Source organism: Catharus ustulatus, chromosome 6, assembly GCF_009819885.2.
Source record: "Catharus ustulatus isolate bCatUst1 chromosome 6, bCatUst1.pri.v2, whole genome shotgun sequence".
NCBI classification, from domain to species: Eukaryota; Metazoa; Chordata; class Aves; order Passeriformes; family Turdidae; genus Catharus; species Catharus ustulatus.
Window position 1 is genome coordinate 16,116,985 of NC_046226.1, and position 23,253 is coordinate 16,140,237.

General features: G+C 38.3%; 1 protein-coding gene across 6 annotated transcripts in view; it reads right to left on the reverse strand.

Moving 5' to 3' along the window:
• The window catches only part of UNC79 (unc-79 homolog, NALCN channel complex subunit), a 108,220-nt gene that overhangs the window by 52,003 nt on the left and 32,964 nt on the right, over window positions 1-23,253 (reverse strand). For 5 of the 6 annotated variants that reach the window (XM_033061747.1, XM_033061742.1, XM_033061744.1 and 2 more), the window contains 16 exons: window positions 23,124-23,247; window positions 21,737-21,877; window positions 20,205-20,426; window positions 19,379-19,606; window positions 18,211-18,352; window positions 17,739-17,818; window positions 17,506-17,654; window positions 16,979-17,136; window positions 16,465-16,646; window positions 14,976-15,177; window positions 13,258-13,437; window positions 12,112-12,177; window positions 8,018-8,304; window positions 4,433-4,615; window positions 3,550-3,712; window positions 555-707 (listed from right to left, as the gene is read on the reverse strand). In XM_033061747.1, coding sequence (XP_032917638.1) covers window positions 555-707; window positions 3,550-3,712; window positions 4,433-4,615; window positions 8,018-8,304; window positions 12,112-12,177; window positions 13,258-13,437; window positions 14,976-15,177; window positions 16,465-16,646; window positions 16,979-17,136; window positions 17,506-17,654; window positions 17,739-17,818; window positions 18,211-18,352; window positions 19,379-19,606; window positions 20,205-20,426; window positions 21,737-21,877; window positions 23,124-23,247 — 2,660 coding nt within the window. The remainder of the gene's footprint in view (window positions 1-554; window positions 708-3,549; window positions 3,713-4,432; window positions 4,616-8,017; window positions 8,305-12,111; window positions 12,178-13,257; window positions 13,438-14,975; window positions 15,178-16,464; window positions 16,647-16,978; window positions 17,137-17,505; window positions 17,655-17,738; window positions 17,819-18,210; window positions 18,353-19,378; window positions 19,607-20,204; window positions 20,427-21,736; window positions 21,878-23,123; window positions 23,248-23,253) is intronic. The other variant, XM_033061746.1, reaches the window with a different exon arrangement.

The following is a 23,253-nucleotide window of genomic DNA, read 5'->3' on the forward strand; positions in this document are numbered from 1 at the left end:
AAAACCCAAAAAAACCAAAACAAAACAAAAAAAAAAGGTAGGTTGGTGGTAGTGGAGATCTCCTCAACTTTTTTGTAGGTTATTGATTACAGACACCTAAATATGAAATCAAAATAGTTCCTACTTTTTGAAAACCCCATTATTTTTGCCAATGGAAAACCATAATATTTGCAGTAGCAACAACAAATTTGCTTACTGTAGAGTCCCACCTTATCAACAAAATCAATTTCTGGTAAAAGATAATTTAAGTAAAAAGTCATCAGCCCAATCGTTCAAGGAATGTTTCAGAAAACTCCTAAATGGTTTTTAATTCAGAAGAGCTTAATGTTTCAGAAAAGAACTTCTAATTTCAGATATTTTTATTCTGGAGTGCCTACTTTGAGATTCCTGACAGATAACTCATTCAAGGAAGTGAGTGTTCTTAAGAGTCAGACCAAGTAGTTATATTAAAATTAGGCAGTGCAACAAACTCTACAAAGAAAGTTGGTAACTTGAAATTAAAGAATAGAAAATTGTATTTCTGCAGGAGTTTATACCAACAAAAAAATTCATACTTCTCTGAGCATTCATTTCAACTGGCTGATATTTCACCATTTTGCTGCCACCAATTCTTTTCAGTCTTGCAAAGAAAGTTTGAGACTCTTTATTACAAGGTCCAGTTGGTGTGTCATGAATATCAGATTCATCAAAAACACTGTCTTCCTCTGCTGGAGAAAAAAAAAACATTATTACTCTTAAGAGAGTGCCATTTCTTGAATAAAAAGCTGCCTACATAACAAAACCTCATGATATAATAAGAAAGACAAAGTTAAAACTGGGACACAAATTTTCTTGCAACTTCATTTATCAATTCAGGTTTAGTTGTGTCATTCTTATTACATCATGAGTTAAGGTCAGAGAAAAATGAAAAATGGGTTATAATGCAACAAAAGCACAACAAAGTTTCCACCATCCTAAGCTGATCTTCTCTACTGATAACAATACAGGTTCTTTGGATGGAAAAAATACACTAGATCAGGACCCAGACTTGAGTAAACAATTTCTGTAGTGCTCAGTGAGAAATGGTAAATTAAAGAAGATGGAAATTAGTGAAAGAACTGCAAGGTAAGTAATAAACCAGCAAAAGAAGAAAGTGAAAAAGAAGAAATGGATAATCTTGGGAAGCTGATAATGGTAATAATAATAGAATAAGACCTAAGAATGTGAATAAAGACATTATTGATCTAAGTAGTAATAGTAAATAAAATATTATGCCCTGATTTGAAACCAGCCAGATGAAAATGGCAAAAAGAAAGAAAGATCCAAATCTATTTATCCATCCAAAAAATGCTGCATCATCTATATGAAATGGCTATTTAAAAAAAGAAAAAATCTATATCTACCATGGGGAATCATTCCATAATTCTACATCCAGTGATTCATCTCCAAGGAAATAAGAAACACTGCTGGGACAATAAAAACAGAGCACTCAAAAGAAAAACAAAGTTGGCCTTGTTTATTGTAGCAAGTAAATATGGAGAGGAAATGCATTTGGTGTCTGGGAGTGAAGGGGCAAGTAAGTCAAAGAGCTAAAATGGACAAAAACTGAAGACTTAAATGAGACGTAAATATCTTTAGCTCTGAAATTGCTGGGAAGCTGCTAGTACATCTGAAGCTATAAAACTGCCACCTAAAGGCATCTGGGACAAGATACCTAATTGAGATGATGAATCCAGAAAAATCAATTGAAGTTGATAGTAATAATTCTTTAGGAATTGGCTTTAAAAAGTTAGATCACTTTTAATGTCATGTCTTACGTGTAACTACTTCTTCCCCTTAGCAACAAATGCTTCTTGTCACAATATTTAGCATCAGTTCCACAGCAACCTGTACACTTGATCCCCACAACACTCATGATCCCTACAACAAAGTTTGGCAGAAAAATCAGGAAAAAAATTCAGTAGTGGGGAAATCCATCTTTAGCACAGGAATTCTTGCTGCCTGACAATGAAATCCTCATCTGTTCACTATCTAAACATCACTTCTGGTGATGACAGCAACACACGCACTACCTGACCAGTGATTAAACAAGTCTCTTTAGAAAAGGTGGGAATGGCTTCAATTTTCCAAGTCCTTATGGAATTATATTGGCTGCTTTTTGCAGGTGAAAGAAAACTTTTTTACATCCTGCTTTTTCTGAAGCCCTTCCACAAAGAAGAGGAACAAGCCCTGTGGTTAAGTCAGTATTTAAAGAGTAAAATGTGCCCATTTATGGTCCCTTACCTCTGTGCAGCCCAAAGCCCTTCACAACAGCTTTGGAAAGCAAGTAAATATTATTCTCCTTACTGTAAACATAAGGAAACAATGCTGAAGTGAGACACAAGGCCACCAGGGAATTAGTATTGGACAAGCTGGGTACTTGGGCTTGTAAGACCTCAATTTCTCTTTAAAATGCCTCAGAATCAATCCAGAAGGTTAATGCACTTTATAAATGCATTAGTAAGTAATTATGAATCAAGTCATTAACTTGTCTCAAAAAAAAAAAAAACAAAAGACAAATTCATAGTAAAGCCACAGTTGCCTCTTAGCCCTCCACTAGCAATACAAAATGTCCAGCTGAGTGAGGTTATGCCATATGTAGTTTAAATCCACAGTAAGAGTGCTTCAATTTGCTAGAGCAGAGTAATAGTGTGTTCAGGTAAACAAAACGTGCTCTTGTTTTGTTGGACATCTTTTCACAATCAACAAGCAGCAAAAGAGGGAAAGGTACTGAATGAAAACTAGAGAGTTTCTTGGAGTTTTGTTCAGAAGAGTTTGCTGTATACTATGAAAGCTACTTGAGAAGGAAGACCTGAACAACAAATAAGCAGCTAAAAGGCAAAATAGCTGAAAGAGAGCTACAGAATATCAAAAGAACATGTGAATCATTAACACTTATTATGTAACTAACTTCACAAACCTGAGGAATTACACACCATGGCATTTGAAGCCCCAGGCATACACCAGCTCACATCATCACAATACCTCTGCTACTAAGCAAGCACATACAGAGCTCACAATCAGACACAAAGTATGAACCATTCTTATGCCTTTACATACTCACCTGTTACACGTTTGCATTAACCTTGGCAACTTCAGCACCTTTCAAGACAAAAGCAAACTACAGACTGACTTAATAGTCTTCTCTTTTCAGTACCAATATTTGCTATTATTTCACACTATTACAAAGTAAAATCAGAACATGGTGTCAGGCTGGCTGCACACTTTGTGTGTTTGCAGGATCAGCTAGCACTGCCATAGAAAAGGCCAAGGACTATGCAGCCATGGTGACTGAACCATTAAGTCTAAGATGCAGACCCCTGAGAGATGTGAGGCTGTGCTATGCTCAGCCTGACGCAGCTGAGAACATCTCTTACTTGGCTGTACTGGTCAGTCAGGTAAGTCACACTTCAGACTCAATTCCCAGTATTATGTTCTAAGTTCAGACCATATTTACCAATTTCTACAACATCTGCAAGACTTAATGAATTAAATCAGTGACTCTCGTAGAAATTAGAGTGTTACAAGTACCTTTCTCCTTTTCACTGTATCGGCTTATGTTGCTGTTGTCACTATACAAAGGACCAGCAGTTGCATGGGGCTTGCAGCTGTGATACTGAGCATTGAGGGTATTGACTGTGATGTGGATTAGGTGCAGTACAATCTTGCTGATTTCACAGTCTCTGTAGGGGTACTGTTCAGCAAAAGAAAAAAACTTCAGCTTAAAAACTAACTTTTCTCCTTGGATAAACATTTAGGCAGTAAAACAGAAAAATTGCAATAATATTGTCAGTTGGATGCCTTTTGCCTTCCCTTGATTATGTATTTCCAAATATATCATGAGAAACAGGACTGCTGTCAGCTTTGTACACAAAATTATTTTAATAAAATATTAAAAGTCCGTATTAGTAACATTTAGTGTCTGCACTTCCTTGTATGCCATATAGACCTGCTAGAAATTTGTTAAGCATATCAAAAGTACCCACACATCCCTTTCAGTGCATAAAAGGATTACATTTTAACAACATTTCCTAAAAAGCATCACTCAACTGAAGAATACAAACTGCTAAACTGACACACTCCTCCATTTAAAATCACTACTGTTTCGTTAAAACTAATTCTAAGTTACTCAAAATACTCCTCAATGGAATTTCATACATCATTTTCCTATTTTAATATCCATGTTTTCCTTTCTCAGGTAGACACTTGAGAAATAATAAAGACTGCAGAAGCACAGAGGAAGTCAACAGCACAGACTAAATCCTATTTCAGACACTGAAATTGTGCAGTGAGTAAGTAATAATTTGTCCTTTACAGTTCCATTCACTTACCACACATTTAGGTGCTCCCTGTAACAAATATCAAATTGAAGAGTACATTTTTCTGTGGGCAGTGTCTTTTTAAGACCACTCACCTTATAGAGGATTACAAGCAAAGCCTTTAACCACATCTGCCGAATGTGAGGCTTGAGGGACCAGAGGGAGCAGCGAGGGGGCTGCTGGAAGTAATGCCTTAGCTGGGGACAAGTGCAATATTTCAACACTTGCACCACCAAGGGAAGAAGGTGTTTTCCCAGGTTGATGTTATAGTCCATCACCTGAAAAGAACACAGGAGTTACCTCCCCAAAACCAAATCCACTGATGTCAAAAAGCAAAATAATTAATACGGTTGAGATATTAGGTAAGTGAAAAAAATCAGCGGTTTTAAGGAAATCACTACCATTTAGAAGCTTTCTGACAGCTTGTCACCTTCTCATTTTAGCCAGATAGGCAGAATGAAACAAAGAAAATGTGTTTTGAAAGCCTTTCATCCATCACAGTTTAAATTTTAAGATACACTGGCAAGTTCATAAAATATATTATGCTGAAACAGCCTTGCATTATGGCACAATTTGATCATGCTTCAATACACAAAACCATATCATTTATATCCCAGGTTTAATAGAATTCATTTGTGAGTTTTGTAGGTTGAGTAGTTTGGTTATTTGGGGGCTTTTTATTAGCATTCTAAGATTGTACTTCACAATTGCAGTTTTCAATTTTTTCTCAATAGGCTTGCAACATTAGGCATTAGGGTGTTTTAAGCCCCAGGTTCTGGAATCAGGTAATGACACTAGGTTCCCACCCTCCACCGAAAGTAAGAGTCTCTACTATGTTATGCAGGAAGTTTAAGCAGAAAAATCCTAAAGGATCCAAGATTAAAGCAAATCAAAAAATATCTTGCTCTAAATAAAATGCTCATCAGTGCAAAAGTGCAATGCTATTTTTCATAACCTTCCTATCAGTGTCCCAACATGAGCTATTTTTAAAATCACACATGCTGAAATCAGCAGTTAAACTAGATTATTAAAAGGCTCCACAAAGCCCTTGTGTCTGATGCTGCCCTACACTGGTTGACACCTGGGAAGGTGTAAGGGCAGCTCCAGCACAACCCCCAGGATCTAACATTTCCCTGCAGTTTCAGTGGACTTACCAAATTTTATCAGCAGCTCTCTAAATCTAAACAGTCCATACTTCTTTTCTTTTGTTTTTAGAACAAGCAGATGAGACTAATTTACAAACACTAAACTCATGGTCTCAAGTTGTCTCCTGACCACACTGACTAGAAGTTTTCCCCTGTAAAATTCTCCAGTTTGATGTGCAGCTATCTCAAATACTTGTGTTGCACGTGTAGAGCTAACAGATTAATCACATGTCTATCCATGTAGGGTGAGCCAGTGGAATATATGATTTATAATCACCAAATTTGGTCCTACCCCATACTGCTGTGTTCCCTCAGGGAGTGATACTTAGACAGCACAGTTAGGAAAAGCTCATCCATACAAAGCAGGCAGAGCACTGCCCAACGGAGCACATCCTGTAGTGCAAACACAGCTAGTGCTCAGCAGAGCCGATATTCAAGCTGTTGCAGGAAAATAAGGAAGTGAGGAAGGGAGGAAGGGAGGTTTGAAAGAATGAAGGATCAAAGGAACAAAGGAATAAAGGAATAAATGAATGAAAGAATGGAGGAACGAAGGAATGAAAGAATGGAGGAATAAAGGAATAAAGGAATAAAGGAATAAAGGAATAAAGGAATAAAGGAATAAAGGAATAAAGGAATAAAGGAATAAAGGAATAAAGGAATAAAGGAATAAAGGAATAAAGGAATAAAGGCTGCGGGAGAGGCGGCGCGGAGCCCGCGCTGTCCGACAGCGCCACCGCGCGGGCAAACAGCGCCACTGCAGAGAAACGCGGCTTTCGGGAGCCGAAACACTCGGAGTTTAGGGTGAGAGATACTGACATCGGATTTCTCTTTATTTTTAACTGAACTGTCCACTCGAATCAAGATTGGAGTCAAAAGCAATGAACCAGCAAGCCAACCTAATCCCAACCTTTGTGGAGCTGCCGGGGTAAAGCAAGTATTTATGGCCTAGGAAAGAAGAGTAACTGAAACAGATCTCTTAAGAGTTCAGTACCAAGTTTTCATTCTGTAAACACATCTTCGTATTGCAAATGGCATTTCATACATCTTAGGATTGCAAATGGCATTTCTCTTACAGCAAAGGTGATTCCAAACACAAAGTAGCCCTACATCTAAGAAAATAATTACCCCAAAATACAAATTAAAGTTTATGTCTGCTGCACAGAGAAAAAAAAAAAAAACCCTGACCTACTGAAGCTCTCAAACCCCTTTTGACATCAGAGGAACCAGGATTCAATTATAAAGCTTTTAAACACAAATGGTGAATTTGGCTCACACAAGACATTTTAAAGGGGATGATATTTACAGCTGCAGTAAGGAGTACTTCTGAAAATGAGGCCAATTATCATCCCTGAAATTTGGGCTTCCAAACTTGGAAAACACAAATGTGGAAGATGCTGACCTGTGCTCTGAACTGCCACTTCCAGACTCCCAATACAAGAGCAACAGGTCTGACCTCATTTTACATTCTTTAATTTATAAACTGCACAAATGAAAGATGATTTAACACAGAGCCATAATGCTCTGGGACAATGGAACCCAATGCATTTGCAGCTACACCGTTTGCATTAACACCATCTATTCTGTCACCTGAAATACACATACCTGACATCTCCCCAGCTGTGAAAGTTTATACTACTATCAACACCACATTTAACTTTGAAAAATCACTGATTCCAATGCATGAACCAGAAAATCTTGGTAAGATTTGCAGATCCAGAAGAGACAAGGATAGCTTTGAACAATGTTTGAATGTTACAGTGGACATCTGAAATCACATCCCTCTTCTTCCCCTAAGGTAATCCTTTAGGAGACACCATGATAAGGAAAAAGTATTGAAGTGATGATGATGCTCCACGCAAATAAGAACTCTCTGCAATTGTGAAACATTATTAAGCCCACTATCACCCACGACTCCATCAGTGGGAATTAACTGAGCCTTAGAAGAGCCTTGTGAGTAGAAAATTATGGTCCTCCTTACAAGAGGGAGAAAGAAGGCACAAGGCAAAGATGTGCTTGTCATTTATCACAGCAATATAGGCAAAAGTTCATGATGGCAATAGCACTCCCTAGGAAAGGGAGAACAGAAAGTCCTGGTGCACAGTAGAGAAGAAAAATTAGCCTCCTGCAAAGTGAAGAATGTTGAAGAGTTCACAGACCATTCACATAGGGAAACAAAACAAGAACACATAGATCCCAGGTCTTCCTGAAGAATAAAGGAGGATACACTCATGAGGAAAGTAAGGCATTCAAAGGCTAGTGAAAGAAGGCAGAGGTGAGAAGCAGTCTCTAGTTTTTCATACAGTGGTAGTATTTGCATGCCTCCATACACACAAAACTATAATCTCTTTGCCAGTGATTCAGCAACTACAGACCACCAGTGGAAAGAAATTCTTCGACAAGCTGAAAAGGTGTTGAACTTTTAAGTAGGATTACCTCATTCAGCCATTATTTTGCTACAAAGAAGGCTGTGCTACCGCTATTTCAACAACAGGCAATAATAAATAGCAGCAAAAACTATTAAGTGCCTTCACCTACTTGTGCTATTCCAGCAATAAAGGCATTAAAGCAGGTGGAAACACGCATTTTCTGAGGTGCAATCATGAAGCATCCCTCCTGCTGATCGTAGCCCAGCAGGACGTACAGGTGGCGCTTGACTGTGTTGAAAGCTTTGGCACTGCTGATATCCGACTCTGCACTGCTCTCATCCTTTGCCATGAACTTCATGAGCACTGTGATGAGCTGGTGGACAGTCTGGTGGTCAATCCCAGCATCCTCTGGCAGCAGGTCTTTTATTGTATTGTCATTCTCTGGGGAAGGTTGTCCTATGGGCACAAGAGACATTGGTATCAGGCACTGGAGAACACTGTGTCAACTCTGTAAATGCAAAAAACAGGCTACAGAACACACCAGAATGTATTTCCAGAGTTCACCGCTCCATTTCTGCCCAAATACACACAGTGAAATTGCAGGAGACAGGCATGCATTTCTGAGGACATTGTTCCTGTTTCCTCAAGTCCAACTGCACAGAAACACCTGCTGTGTACGTTCAGCTCCAGTTCTCAGCTTTCTCACATTTAGTAGAGCACCTTATTTCCCATCCCAGTGCATTTCTGCCAAATTGAACAATATTATTCTTACACATCCATAAAATCCCACTGCCTCCAAATTCTCATCTGGTATGGTTATCAGTCTTTCCTCAGTAAACATTAACAGACATCAGTCTTTGCCAGTGGAAAATGTACAAACTAGCAAGGGTAGGAAATACGAAAAATTTTACCAAATCATGATTAAACAAAGAATGAAGACTTCTATTAGCACAAATCTGTATTTCTCTCAAATAACTTGTATTACTACAAATAACTTGTAAATAAACAGTGTTATTTTAATATTCTAATTTACCCATATTCTCAATATGATACACTATTCTGACAAAGGACTCCTTTGCTGGTACAACTGTATCTGACTTAAGTTCTTCACAAGAAAAACTCCAATGTCTGTAATTTTTAAAAAATAATTTTAAAGTGTGTTGTATTTGCATTGGTGGGTGAACAAAGGGTTTTTTTGGCTGTTTTGCAAAGGATAGGAGACGGCTGATATTTCTATGACAGGTGAAAATTAAAACTATGCAGGGGACAGGAATTTTCAGACCCACTTCTATTAAAAATAACTTTCCTTTATTGGTCTTATTTGGGTTAGAAGAAATAATGAACCTTATGTAATACAATATTTTTTGTTCCAGACAGTTTTCACTGGGATTTTTTTACTTAAAAATCCTACTCCAAAATGGAAATTCTCTAACCAAGCTTTTGCTGGACCAAGATTTGCAGATAGAAAAAGAAAACAATGAATTCTGAAACAACTAGAATCAGAAATAAAGCAAAAAACATTTTCAGAAGTACTTCAAAAATGCACACAGAAAGCAATCTTAGCTTCATGGACATAAACTGAGAGACAATCTTATACAATATTACACCCAGGTTAAAATTTTCTGTGGAATTATATCATAAAGGCACAATTTTCATAAGGATTATATCTGACTGTATTATTCAGTCCTATTTATTTTCATCTCTATAACATGTTGTGAGATTTTTAATAAAATAAAGAAGGAGATAAGATGAAATTAATGAAAAGATCATTGTGCTCTAAATAAATAGTGGTTCTCCAAATTCAAAGAGTAATTAATCTGAATAGATTCAGCCATTTTATCTTCCCTTGCTGAACAATATAATTCAGAAGCTCAGTGATAAAATGTCCAATTTACAAAGTGTTTCATAACTCTCACACTAGCTAACAGATACTTCCCAGGACTTTTCCTGATATTTTACTTTTCCAGAAATATTACTACACTTTCTGATGCATTAAAGATCTCATTTCTCATACTTTACCCTCAGGGAAAACTGTACAGAAGGATAGAGTGAACAGAGCTTCACCCTGATTTGTCATAGCTCTACTAAGGATCAAGTCTATGGAATGTCAGTCACCCCATTTATTATTTCTGATGTAGGAAAAGCAATGAAGAACTACTTGTTTCAAAGCTACAAAAAACATACAATCCAGTTTAATCAACAGATCTTCAGAGACTTCTTCAGAAAACTTCTGCTGTCTGGAATGAATGTTAGGTTACATCAAGTCTGAACTAAACATTCATTTCCTCAACACAAGATACAGGTTATCCTGTTATTTCATGAGCCTGCTTAAATCCAAGCTAGGAATGCAAAACCAAGACAGCTCTGTCTTTACAGTAGCTAAGGTAACTTTTATCCCATAAAATTCATGTGCATTTGTATGTGCCTATATGAGCTATATAGATACACACAAATCCTCCCCAAACCTCACCACAACCTTTTCACACCCCCAAACTCACAGCCAGGTAATACACAGTCTACACACCTGAATTCAACCCAGCCTTACCTCCAAAGATTCATCTCTCGATTCATGTGCCCCTTCTATCAGACCCCTTTACTTTCAAATTCATTTAAGGTATGTCACAATGTCAGATAAAGCATCAGATCAGAATTACATGATGCTTCATCATCCAGCTGTGATCCCTACCAATGAAACTCTCTCACTGACTATCCAGGATCCTGAAGAGGACACAGGAACAAATACATGATCCTGGTGTTCAATCCATACAGAATGCACACTGAATTCAGCTTGCATTTGGACTGTGCAATGATGTCTGTTTTAGATCTAGAAAGAGCAGATGAGCATGAAAACTGGTTCATTCCAGGGCTATGTATAAAATACATGTTTTTCTACAACAGATGTACATCCTCCGTTTAGGAGTCAGTCCGAATCAGATATGCCCAGTACTGCCAACGCAGCGCTAAAAACTGAAACAAACCTAAAAAAATTTTTTTTACAAACATTTAATCTTTTAGGAAGAAATAATAAATATTTGCCAGGAGAAAAGGGACAGTAATTAGCCTTCTAGTTCCCAAATCATCTGTCATATTCTGAATCATATTATCAGAATTTTCTTGAGATCAGTAGTTACTAGCTATATGAAACACTTTACATACATATTTATAGTGGAAACTTTGTTTCAGCCTTAGGTGATGAACTATCCAAGCCTGGAAATTAAAGTGTAGAAATACCAAAATACATCCAATAAAACCACAATGGCTAACAACACCTACTGTGAGACTGACACTTCTTATGCAACAAATTCCTTTAAGCCCAGTATTTAGCAGGTGGTTGAGGCCATTAATGAAGAACAATTATCCACTGATACACCTGTTTATTGCATGGTTATGTTGCTTGTTCCCTCTGAGCCTGTGACAACCCCCACATATGTTCTGTAAGGAACTGGTTGATTTCCAGCTCTCACTGGGCTAGCACAGCAGGGCTATATCCTGCCAATTCAGAAACTCCTCGATTTCATTTCACAGCTTAGTCAGCTCCCACAGTGACAAGGTATCTTCCTTTCAGCTGATCATCGAGTAAGTTGATGTATTTTGATTAGGAATTTGCATTTGTTGGAAGTATTCCAAGTCTTAAAACAGGAGATGAAAATATCTGAATCTGACATCTTTTCACTTCCAAATCATCAGTCTACACAGCACTCTGTGCAATAACTGTCAGTAGCTACAATTATTGAGAGATTACTTGGATCCTGCTGTGCTACCTATTCTACAGAAGCCTGACAGAAGGGTGACATCTTCAGAAAATGTCAGTAAGTATAAAAAGAGGGATTTGAGATACCTATAAGCATGCAGAGGAGACAAGTTTAATATACAGTACTGACAGGCAAAAGCATTCTGTCTGCTGTCTTTAAAACCTGAAGGACTCAAGGATCAGACTCAAAACAGGTGACCCATGGGACCAGTCTAGCAAATATTTACTGGAGTGCAAACACAGGAGGGTGAGGCACTGCTGGCATAGCTGACAGACTCTGCATAACCTCCTCCCAACTCCAAAGTCTTATTTACAACTGCAGGCAGCTTTCAGTACAGATTGAGAGCAAAGCTTCAATTTACACTTTTTGGAACCATGCTGAGATGTGATTCACTCTGCCATTTAGACAGCTTCCATCTTGTGTAAGTTTATCTCATGATTCAGCAAGAAAGTCAGAGTTAGAGCCTTCCTTTTCCTGTTCCATCAAAACACACCTCCTTTGTCACACCCACCTGGTGTTTGCTCTGGTGTTCCTCCAAGTGCTGGTGCAGACTGCTCATGTCTGGTCAAGCTCACAGCTTTAAAAAAAAACAAGAGCAACTCTGTTGAGCAAGGCAGCACTGACATCTTACACTTAGCATATATTCAGTGCTAGCACATTTATGTTCATTTACTCATGCACTGTTGTCAGGCAGTGAGTGTAAATGCTTGGAACATGTCACTTGTGTGACCTACAGATTTTGTGCACCATGTTCTGTAACTCTAATTTTCTCCATCATTTAATTTTGCTGGTACAAGACTCAGCACACAGGAGACCCTGTGCAGCACCAGTAATTGGTCATGAAGGATTACCTAAGAATCCCAAAATATTTGGGGGGATTGTGTTGGAAAGAATATATATTGCAGTGTTGAAAAGAAAATTACCTTTTAAGTTAAAAGTTCACTAGCACCCAGGTTCAAAAGTTTTACCAGTTCCTATTATATGGGTAAGTGCAATGTGAGAGGTTCAAAGACTAATCTGTATTAGCAAAATTCTCTAAATGAGAACAGCTAAGCTTTATTTCTGCTTGGAAAGGTATCTGCATGGCTCTCCATACTCCATACCATAGATGCTATGGTTTTCCAGCATCTAGGTCCTCCTGTAGAAGCCGGCAGGAAGGATGTGTTGCATGGACATTGCTTCCTTAACAACAGAATTCTGAATATATTTTAAAAACTCATTTGAGACATTAACAGCTGTTTTTAAGACATCTAGCATATGCTGCATGTACTGATTAATAATTATAATTAATAAATATATTAGTAATTGAAGATTTTTTCTGAAAAATCTGTATCTATTTAAGACAAAACTACTGCATAATAGCCACAAATAAAAATTAAGATCTAGAAAAAACAAACTAGTCTTGGAGCATTTTATTCTGGCATTTTAAACAGACACATCTAGACACAATGTCTACGTTCTTTGTCAAACTCGCTAACTTGTCATTATCAGAGTAATGCCCAAAGCAGACAGAAACCTCAATTTGCCATCCCATTTGGATAAACATTGACAATTCCAGTGTGCACCATCAACGGGATACGATCCTAGGGGAGAAGACACAGGTGTGCCACAGAAACATGACAGAGGTGTGTCACAGAAACACAACCAGATACTCAACGGATTTTGGTGGTGAAGGTTTCGGGAAGGGAGAGTGCTCTCTTGGACTCGGCGGGGCCCTTGACGCTGTCGCGCAGGGAGCGCACGCTCTTCTGGCGGTTGCGCGCGAAACGAGCCCTCTTGATCTTCCACATCGCCGCGTCGCTGAGGTTGGCCACGTTTGTCCGGACAGCAGTGATAGCTTTGCAAATGCAATGGACCAAGTCAGGATTCATTGCACAGCCTGGGAGGCCCTACTGCTGCCAAGTGCCAAATGCAACTCAAGCCAAGAAAGTTCCAAACGGGCCCAGGGGCCATCTGCAAGGTACTCATTTGCATGCTCTCATTCTGAAAACCATAAAACCCCAAAAGGTATAACTGTGTTTAAAAATCGTGTTAAAAACAGATTCTGGAAACCAAAAACTGAATTGTAAGCTAAGAGAAGATGAGGTACCCCCTATTCAAAAGGGCAGAAATCTCACAAGTATGGATCACATTTAGTGTGCTCATACCTAATCATGGCCTCTAGTTTTGCCTTGCTAACCTCCTGTTCTGCCTGCACCTACCATCCTGATTTTGAACTCAAAAAACCTGTGAGTGTTGATTATGAGTTACAGTATGTTATCAGCAGTATCAGTGCATATCTTATTGGGATCACCAATACTTTTCCATATTCATATCTACAGTGCACTGGAACTTTTTGAGTTTAATCATCTGAGTGACTGAAGTCAGTGAGCCCATCCTTTGCATCACCCACCTCTTTGAAATGGCAAAGGTTAAAAAGAAATCTGAAAACTATCTTCTGCTTATTTTAAATCACCCCAAAATATTCCTATTTAAAGATTTTGCCCTACATTTGCAACCAGAGGTGTTAGAAACTGGTGCCAAAACTCATTCCTCAGGCCACAGCAGCAATCCCAGCATTGGGTCAAGCTACTCACATATGGAGAAGAAAATATCTTTGCAATTCCACCCCTCTCCTGTGGAGCAGTCGCAGCACCTGGACTTTTTCAAGCACTGGGCTCCATGCAAAAGTAGAAGGAAGCACTAGGCTGCTGAGGGAACACACACTGTTCAAACAGCTGTTCCCATCCCCTCCAGGAAAATCAGATGGAAATAGATCTGACACTTGGGTTAGGAAGCTTTCGATTATGCAGCATTCTAAAAAATTATGTGTCAATAATTTTTAGTACCTCTCTAGTGAAAGGAAGAAGATTTGGTTTCTCTTCAAGAAACCAAGTACGAACAGGACAAACACTTAAAAACATTTGTCACTGCACAAACAGTTAACTGAGCAGTGGCTCTAGGAGTCCATGTATCTCACATGCTGTGCCCCATACATTGGGGCTTTTTTGAAGGTCAAAAAGCTCCTAGGGCTGACTTTGTACAGACCACCACAGGACAGGGCTGGGCATGACCTGTGACTCAGAGAAAAGGAAATGTGACTAGAACTACTACAGTAGGACAAGTGAGTTGATGCAGGTTCCACAATTCAGCCAAGGCTGGCAATCACATCCTGGTGAGAGTAAAAACCAACATCCATAGTTGCAACAGGTACAGCCTAATCTGTATTCAGGAAGTAAAAAATGCTTACTTCAATTTACATTATTTTGGCCTGAAAGATTACTCAATTTCAGAGAATTTATACATGCCACACCTGTAACTCCCTCAGATTCCTGCAGGCAGCTAAAATTCAAGAAGCTGATAAAAAGTGATCAGATTGATTTGAATTCTGCTTACTTGTTGGGAAAGGAAATTCTTTGTTGCAGTCCAGATGAAGCTGCGCCTCCAAAGACAGGGTCTCAAAGCGATTCACAAAAAACTCCCAACTCAAAGCTGGGATATCTGCTTTTAGAAAATGAAGTAGCAAAAGCTTACTAAGAATTGTGGGCCTATCCTTGACAACTGTATCAAACTGGAAATCAAGGCAGAGACAGAGACCCTATAGAGGAAAACAAAAAAAAACAACACGTAATTTAGATATGAGTTCTTTTCAGGATTTTTTAAAGCAAAGGGAGGTCAAAGTTCATAATTTCTCCTGTCAGTTAGTGCAGGATCAAGGTTTAGCTCCTTTTTCTTCCAAGTCCTTTAAAGCAGAACTAATGCTACTGATATCAAAGGGAAAATAAGTAAAGAGATCCTATTTTGATGTAGAATTTTCTAATATTTCTAATATTCCAACTTCTAATATTTTGAGTAATACAAAGGTACAGGCAAAGTTCTATCCTACTGCATATTTGGTATACAATATCAAAGTACTTTGCTTACAGTCCCCATCTGAGAAAAATGTCACATTTAGGTAAACTGAATCAAGCCCTTAATTATAAAAAGAATTAATCACCAGGGCTAAAAAGGAGAAAGAAAGATTACATTGAGAAGCGTATTAGAGGTACTTTGCCTCAAAATTCTTCTGCACATTATCTGCACTAGAATTTTGTCTGTAGTGTCAAGACTTAAGCTTGAGAAGAAAGCCCACATATTGAATATGAAAGTGCAGTATACTGGTCTCATTGAACCCAAATTCAGTAACAATGTCATAGAACTCAAGTTCTCTGGAAACTATTTTGAAAAGGTACCAAATGGAATTAAACTAGCAAATATTAACAGCTCTTTGTAGGCAGTAACCTTGAACTCTTCAAAATACATATTCATTCTAATTTCCAGAGAACTAGAACTGAAATGGTCTACGAGATTTATTTCTTTTATCACGCTTTTCTTGCTTACATATCTGTTTAGATTAAATCATGTGAATCCTGACTGGCAGGATCTCTCACATTCATAAAATTACATGCCTAAGTAAATCTTGAAAAGATCAAGACCACATTTGGTTTTGCTCAAATATATTTTCTCACTGTGAGTTCAGCAGGCTCTATAAAACTTAGAAATGTATTTTTTTAAATTGAAAAATAACAAATTAATTTCAAATAATCAAATAACCATTTTCATTTTCCTACAACAGCAATTCAAACACTATAGCAATCTACTGCAGTCATTAAAGTATTTATGATTGGACTCAAATGGCTCTATGATTCTAAGCTGGGGCAGGGCAGTATCATTTCCCTTGGCTATTCTGTGCAAGCACCATTCTATGGCTATTCTATGTGAAGCACCAAGACCAATAATGCTTGCCTAAAGTGGTATTAGCATCAACTGTGATGTTGTACATCTGAACCCCGAGTGAAAAGCCAGTTTCCCATTGGAACGTATTTTTCCCATGTAGTGCACCCACCTGCAAAGCTGGCCTCTTTATGGTGTCAAGTAAAAGCCCAGCTCTTGTAGCCACTGCTGGGTTGACATCTTCTACAGCAGTCAGGAAACAGCAGAATGCATGAGCCAAAGAGTACTTCAGTAGGTGGTTTTTTGTCACAGAGTGAATATCCAAAAATCTGCACAACACGGCCACTTTCTCAACTGCAGCAGTGAGACAAGAGGCATATTCATTTAGGCAGTGGCTTATGTACTGATTAATACACATTTTCTAGAAATATGCACAGCTGAGAAAGCACCAATGAAAAATAGTCAGAAACAGCTGTCATTTTGATTTTTATTATCCAAAATGTCTCATCTTCTCCTCTATTTTACTGCACGCTGTTGTGTCATGGTTTAGCACTGAACTACCTCCAAAACTCTCCAAAGCACAAGAAGATCATCATCTATTAGACATCTCCTCAGTTACTGCAGAGAAAGCTCGACTTTCTCAGAGAAGAAACAAAGAGAAAATAGAGTACATTTCTCAGGCCTACCTGCTTCAAATCTCATCTTCCAGTCTTTACTGTTGAAATTGCTGTTTATGATTGTCCAGAAAATGTCAGCTCCATGAGGAAGCGAAAGTGCATGAAGAAGAAGTGGGACAGCCAGGGAAGAAAGCTGAGAGAACTCAGACTTCACAACTCCCCATAAGCTAGCAAGACAAAAGAGAGCAAGCCTCATTATAAAGACACTCCCTTCTTCTAAATGTAAAGAACTTTCCATGAAAATCTTTATGACCCATGCTAGGTATTTATGTGAACACTATGAAGTAGATTGTAGTAAAAACAGAGTAGGAAAACAGAGCTACTTGCAAATCTTCAACTACACAGTTTTTTCTTTTAAATCCAGGTTCAAATACTCCTCACTTTGAAATACTTCATTTTGAAAGAGTTTGCCTAATTCAAGACAACTGCCATAGAACACGATCTTACCCAAACTTACAAATTCTTTGACACTACCAACAAATGTATACATGAAGAACCAACAAAGCATGAACACAAAATGTGCCATAAAAACCCACCTTGCAATCAACATGTGATCTTGAATATAGGCAAGAAATTGTGGATGGTCTTTTCTTGCTATATACAGGCATTCTCCATGAAGACATAGGATCTTCAGACAATTCAGCATGTTAAAAAGAATGTCTGGTTCTTCAAACCTTGACATTTCCTGTGTAAACAGATGTTTCTCTCTCAACACAATGCCACTACTTCACCAACAATACAAACTAAACTAAAAAGTAATCAATGTTACCTGCAATATAGTGTATATGAGCTTCAAGGTAACTGGAAGTTGCTGATAACAAAACTTTCTTTCTGTGTCATTCTTTATTGCTGTTAAAAACGTAGGTTACAGACAATATTAAAATTCTTGAATGAATTCAAAATGAAACTAAAGAATGTTAAGGTGATGAGAGATAAATTAGTTCTAGGCACATTAAACTTGCAGTCAGTAAAGTTAGCATAGCATGGAATGTGGCATCTAATGTTTTTGCTACTTTATATATTCAAAATGCCAAGACTCCTTTCAGCACTCTTGGGAGACAATCACACTTGCTATCAACTTATTTACAGCCTAATCAATTAATATGTTGAAAGAATTAAACGCATGATAAAAAAATTGACTGTGCACTGTTGGACTTGAAAGACTGCTTCAGAAACTTGTATATGGGCATAAGCATTTCTTTTAAAGCCTTACTGCAATAACCTTTTCAGCCTCTACCTACCAGCATTTTCTGTTGTCTCTGTGTGATTTCCTGGGTTCTCTCCGTGCTTTGGCGCTGATTTGTCTTCCTCTTCTCCTTCAGTTCCTATAATAAACTCAGGTCTAGTATACAGAAGACTATCCTCCAGGTTATCTGTGGGCTCCTTTAAGAATATAATAAGTTAAATTCATTTCTTGATGTTACCTACATACATGAGGCCATATCCTGCTGTCTAAGCTACATTTCGTGTGACAAGATGAGCTCAAATGAGGCAGACTTTGTTTAGTTCCATGTACATTTGTGCATCAAATCACCTGCATATCTAGCATTTTGCACCAGCAAATGCATACTGACAAAAAGAGTGTGTTTCAGACATTGACTTAACAGAAATTGCATATCCAAATTGGAGCTGAGGTGGATTCAATCAGAGGGCCAATACTTCACCAAGTTTGTCATCCTTGCCTGAAAGCAGTAAGAGAGAGATGCAGGGTGTTTCCTGCACTGTGGAGGTACAGGCTTAGGGGCAAGACCTACCTCAACCACAGCAAATTAGCATCAGAATAAATGGAATGATGCCCTCTTTTCAGCTACCACATGGAACAGTTACATGTAATAGACATGCAGCTTAAAATAAATTCATCACTCCACCACCACAGAAAATGCTCCAGTTCTTCTGCAAAACTACAGAGAACTTTAATGATAACTGGTGACTGGAGAGTATGTATCTGGGTCTGATAAAATTGGGCACTCAACCTGAAGTAAATTCAGTTTTCCCACAGTGCTCAGCATTTCAAAGAGTCAAGCTCCAACTAAGGCTTGCTCACTTGACAACTGATTCACTCAAAATTATTAATCATTTCAAAGTATCCACTCTTCACTTTTAACAAAAGCTAAGTACTAACAATACACATTTTATTTGAGACACAGTAGGATTGGAATGATGAACTTCCAAAGTGAAATAGCACTTCAGTGCTCATGGGGTAAGAGTTCATGGTGGATGAATATTGCCATCTTCCCTGGGTTCTTTGAATTAATTGAAACTTCTACAGTTCAATGGCATTTTGCTTTAACCTCCCAAATCCTTCATGCTGAAAGTCAGTGCACCTTTGCTCCCTTGAGCACAATGGAATGAGAATAGTGAAGGAGTTCCAGTACACCAATAACACTGACCCTTTCCTGCTCTACTTACCACAAGCCTGATTTCTTCCTTTGGAGCAAGCTGTTCCAGCAGCTCAAAACCCAGCTGGTAACACAGAATGCTGGACTGGCACAGACCACATTCAACTGCTTTTTCATCTTTCTGACAGGTGTGAGAACCACCCCAGGGTGCCTGAAACACGTTGTTTATGATGGATATTATATCTTTTGAGATGCTATTCTCTAAGCCCATAGTGACACCATCATCCTGGAGTTCCATCTGAAAGAAAGTGGAAAGAGTAAGGATTTATTATTCATTTAAAAGGCAGAGTACAAACTGTCTGCTTCTTCCTACATTCCTGCTAGTTTTATATTACAGTACTGGGCAGAATCTGAGAAACTGTAACTCAGAATTTTAAACTGCCACTGATGTTGAGGCCCAAGTTCAAACAGCTAGAGTAAATAGACAATTTCAAGCTCAGAATCCATTAATTTTACCTGGAGACTGTCATCCAAAACATTTGCCCTTGGATTCACAATATAGAAACTTAGCTATCCAAAAATTATGTATCTAACTTAAGCTTACCAATAAATCTCTGCCTCTAGTCTGTAAAAATAAACAAAGCTCCAAGGAAAAGTTCCTTTCACTAGTGTCAGGTCAGTATCTAACCTGAATGTGGAGGTATCTAACTTATTTGAACATGAACCTATAATTTCTATAGAGATAAAGACAGATGACAGCTTTACTGGGGTTTAAATGCCTCACACCTCATGCCAGGTCCTTAGAGAATCAATAGAGAAAGAGAATCAAGGAGAGCGAAAAGTGACTACAGAAAACCAGTGTTCCTCCCATGTGGATGTTTTTCTTCTGCAAGTACCTGCTTCAGGATTAGATCAAACATCAGAATGAAGCAATTAAGATTCATTTCCTCATCTTCACACTCAAAATCAATTGATTTTCCACTAGGATGTCCAAAATTCTTGAAAGGGCTGTGAAAAGGACTACGAATTGGACTCCGAAACGGGCTCTGGAAGGGGCTGGGGAAAGGACTCAGCATGTTGTGCTGAACTCTGCGCCCAGGGTCAGAAGCAACGCTTACCTGAAAACATAACAAAATCAACATGTCCAAATGACTGTTACACATTTAAACAATCTCATTCTATATGAAAATGCCAAAAATGGCAAGAGCTCTCACAGCCTTGCCACTCCCTTCTGTCGCTTTTTTGCAAAATATTTGTATGTCCCTTAACACCACTGAATGGTTAGACATGGTGGAAGTACAGGAACCATATACTGCCCAGATGATACATTCTTTGAAGCTAAGTGGTTGACATCCATTATGTTATTCCTACTTATGAGAATCTCAACATCAAAAACCAAACAGAACATTGGTGCAGGCAGAAAAGCAGCCATCAGGTCACAGTGATCTGCCCCACAATCCATGGACACTGACTTTACCAGCAGGAGGTTAATATAAAGGAGCCCACCTCCAGAGAACTTTGTTAACTAAGGCTGTACCAAGGATGCAGGTAGCTGGAAATGCACTGGACACAATGGCAGTAAGTTGTCTATGTCTGCACCAGTTTATGCCCTCACCCCAGCAGGCCATCTAAAACATCCTGAGATCTTCTAGGCATTGCAGGGAGATTCACACTTAGATGACACACAAGGTCAATTTTCACACCAGCTATGGTCTGACAGATCAGACAATAAGTTTGTCCATCTCTTCTGATTAGTTTAGAAGTGATCACCATGGGCTAGGTGTGGCAGTGCTCTCTGCACAGCTACACCAGAAGGCTGGCAGACCACAAGTAAGGAATCATCAACTGCCTAGATGCTGTAGCTCCTCAAATATAAAGAATCAGGTCTTTCAAGCAACCTTGTTCCTGGTGTCCTTAAAGCACTTCATCCAAACTAGTGGGAAGTTAAGTCACATCAGACCAAGTCTGTGTAGTGCCTACGTACTTGTACATGTTTTCTTCAGACCATAAGCTTTTGACAGACAACTTTAGATCAAATTCTGCATCTCTTGTGTTTGTGATAAAAAATGCAGGGAACCAGAAATACATTCTGTTTACTCACTCTTTCAAAATATACCCAGGCCCACCAAATTCATACCAGAATACAAAAGGACACTCTGGATTGTTGTCCATAACAGTTTGTTCCTGATGGTTATTAATAGAAGGTGCAAAGAATAAAAAAGGTTGGAAAAGATACCAAGTTCCTACCTGTATTGTCTTTATACTTTTATATGATAGGGCGCTATTAACTGAAGTCATGCCAATTTTCTTTAATTTTCAAAATGTATATTGTTTTCAATCAAAGGCTGCCATAGTGAAAGATTTTTTTTTTAATTCTTCATGTGGACTCTATTAGGAAGACTGTTACAAGCAAAAAAATAACAGTTACCCTCCGAGCTGCAAGATTTCCTGCCAGTTCACTGACTCTTGATTTTCTTTGATTTGCTAGTTCTTTTACAGAATTAACTCCATCAGAAAACATGCTGATTAGTAACTGAAGAGGAACAACAATGTCTAATTCAGACAACACCTGAAGAAAGACAATAAATAAGAAAGCATGAGTTTCAAATTAGATCATAAACACCAGCTACTTTACATGCATTTTTGTAACATAATCCTCAGTTCAGCAAGTTCTGTACATTTAATTTTGGAATTCAATGAGGTGAGATGCAAGCTTAGATTTCTGTTAGAATCAGGGCAAAATGAAACAGGAGCTTTCAGAATATTTGTTGGCATTCACTTGGTGCATCCAGAGATCAGTTTTATGCACAAACACACAGGGGTGTAAGGTTATTCCACAAAAATATTTCTGTAAAGCAGAAGTATAACCAATACTTGAATGAATAACTATTTATTTATTTTTCCTTAAAACTGGATTCCTTTTTTTTATTCTAAGAATCTGGTCAGAATGGTAACCTACAGGTGTCAACATAGTGACAGAACTGTTAATTGCACATCACTTGGAGAATATTCACAATCTATTATGCCACCAACACTCAGATAAATATAAGCTCATTTGTACTTGACATTAAGTGGTATTAATTCAAGAAAAATCTAAAAAAAACATGCTTTATATGAAAACTCTGTATACCTGAAAATTGAAATTACAGTCAGGTAAATTGGTCTTTGTAGAGGCTTAATTAAAATAACCCTCAGCAGGAAAGCAGCAATAATGAAAAGCACAGGTATTATCCTGAGGTATTATGGAAAATTTTATACCCTTTTTGAATTCATTGCCCTCAGCTGACATGATTATCCCTGTAGCTTTTAATATGAACATTGGGTGAATGCCAGTTTTGCGGGCAAATATAGCACAAAAAGGGCCAGAGCAGCAGAAAACTTGGTGGGTACAGAGCTAAGCTATTCAAGCTCTTCATATGCAGAAACAACTACAGCTGTTTCTACAGTCTGGAATTAATTTTGGAATCTACAGACCAATTTTTGTGGAGACTAAAAAGCAATGCTGTAAAAAAGTCAGCCAACTGAATGGCCCTAAAGACTCAACTGACAAAGGTTAAAGAAATTCCCAGACTCCCATTTTTAAAGAATCACAAAATCATTTAGATTATAAAAGATCCCCAAGATTACCAACGATCCCCACCTTCTCAACTAGGTTATTGCTCATGATGGGTTAGTAACACTCAAGGTCTTCCTACCAGCCATCCTTATACTGGAGCTAAGCAAAGGGCAGAAGGGCTGCAGCAACTTTGGAAAAGCAGATTGTTTTTCAAAATTACCAGCTGTTTTAGCATGACTTGCCAAGCAAGGACACTTACATGCAGCCAGAGCAATGCCTGCTCTTGCACAGAAGATGGATACCCTGTGAATCGACAGCTGATAAAGCCAAACATCTCCTCCAAGGAGAAGGGCAGAGGACAAAGCTCCGTGTCAAACATTTTGCTGAAA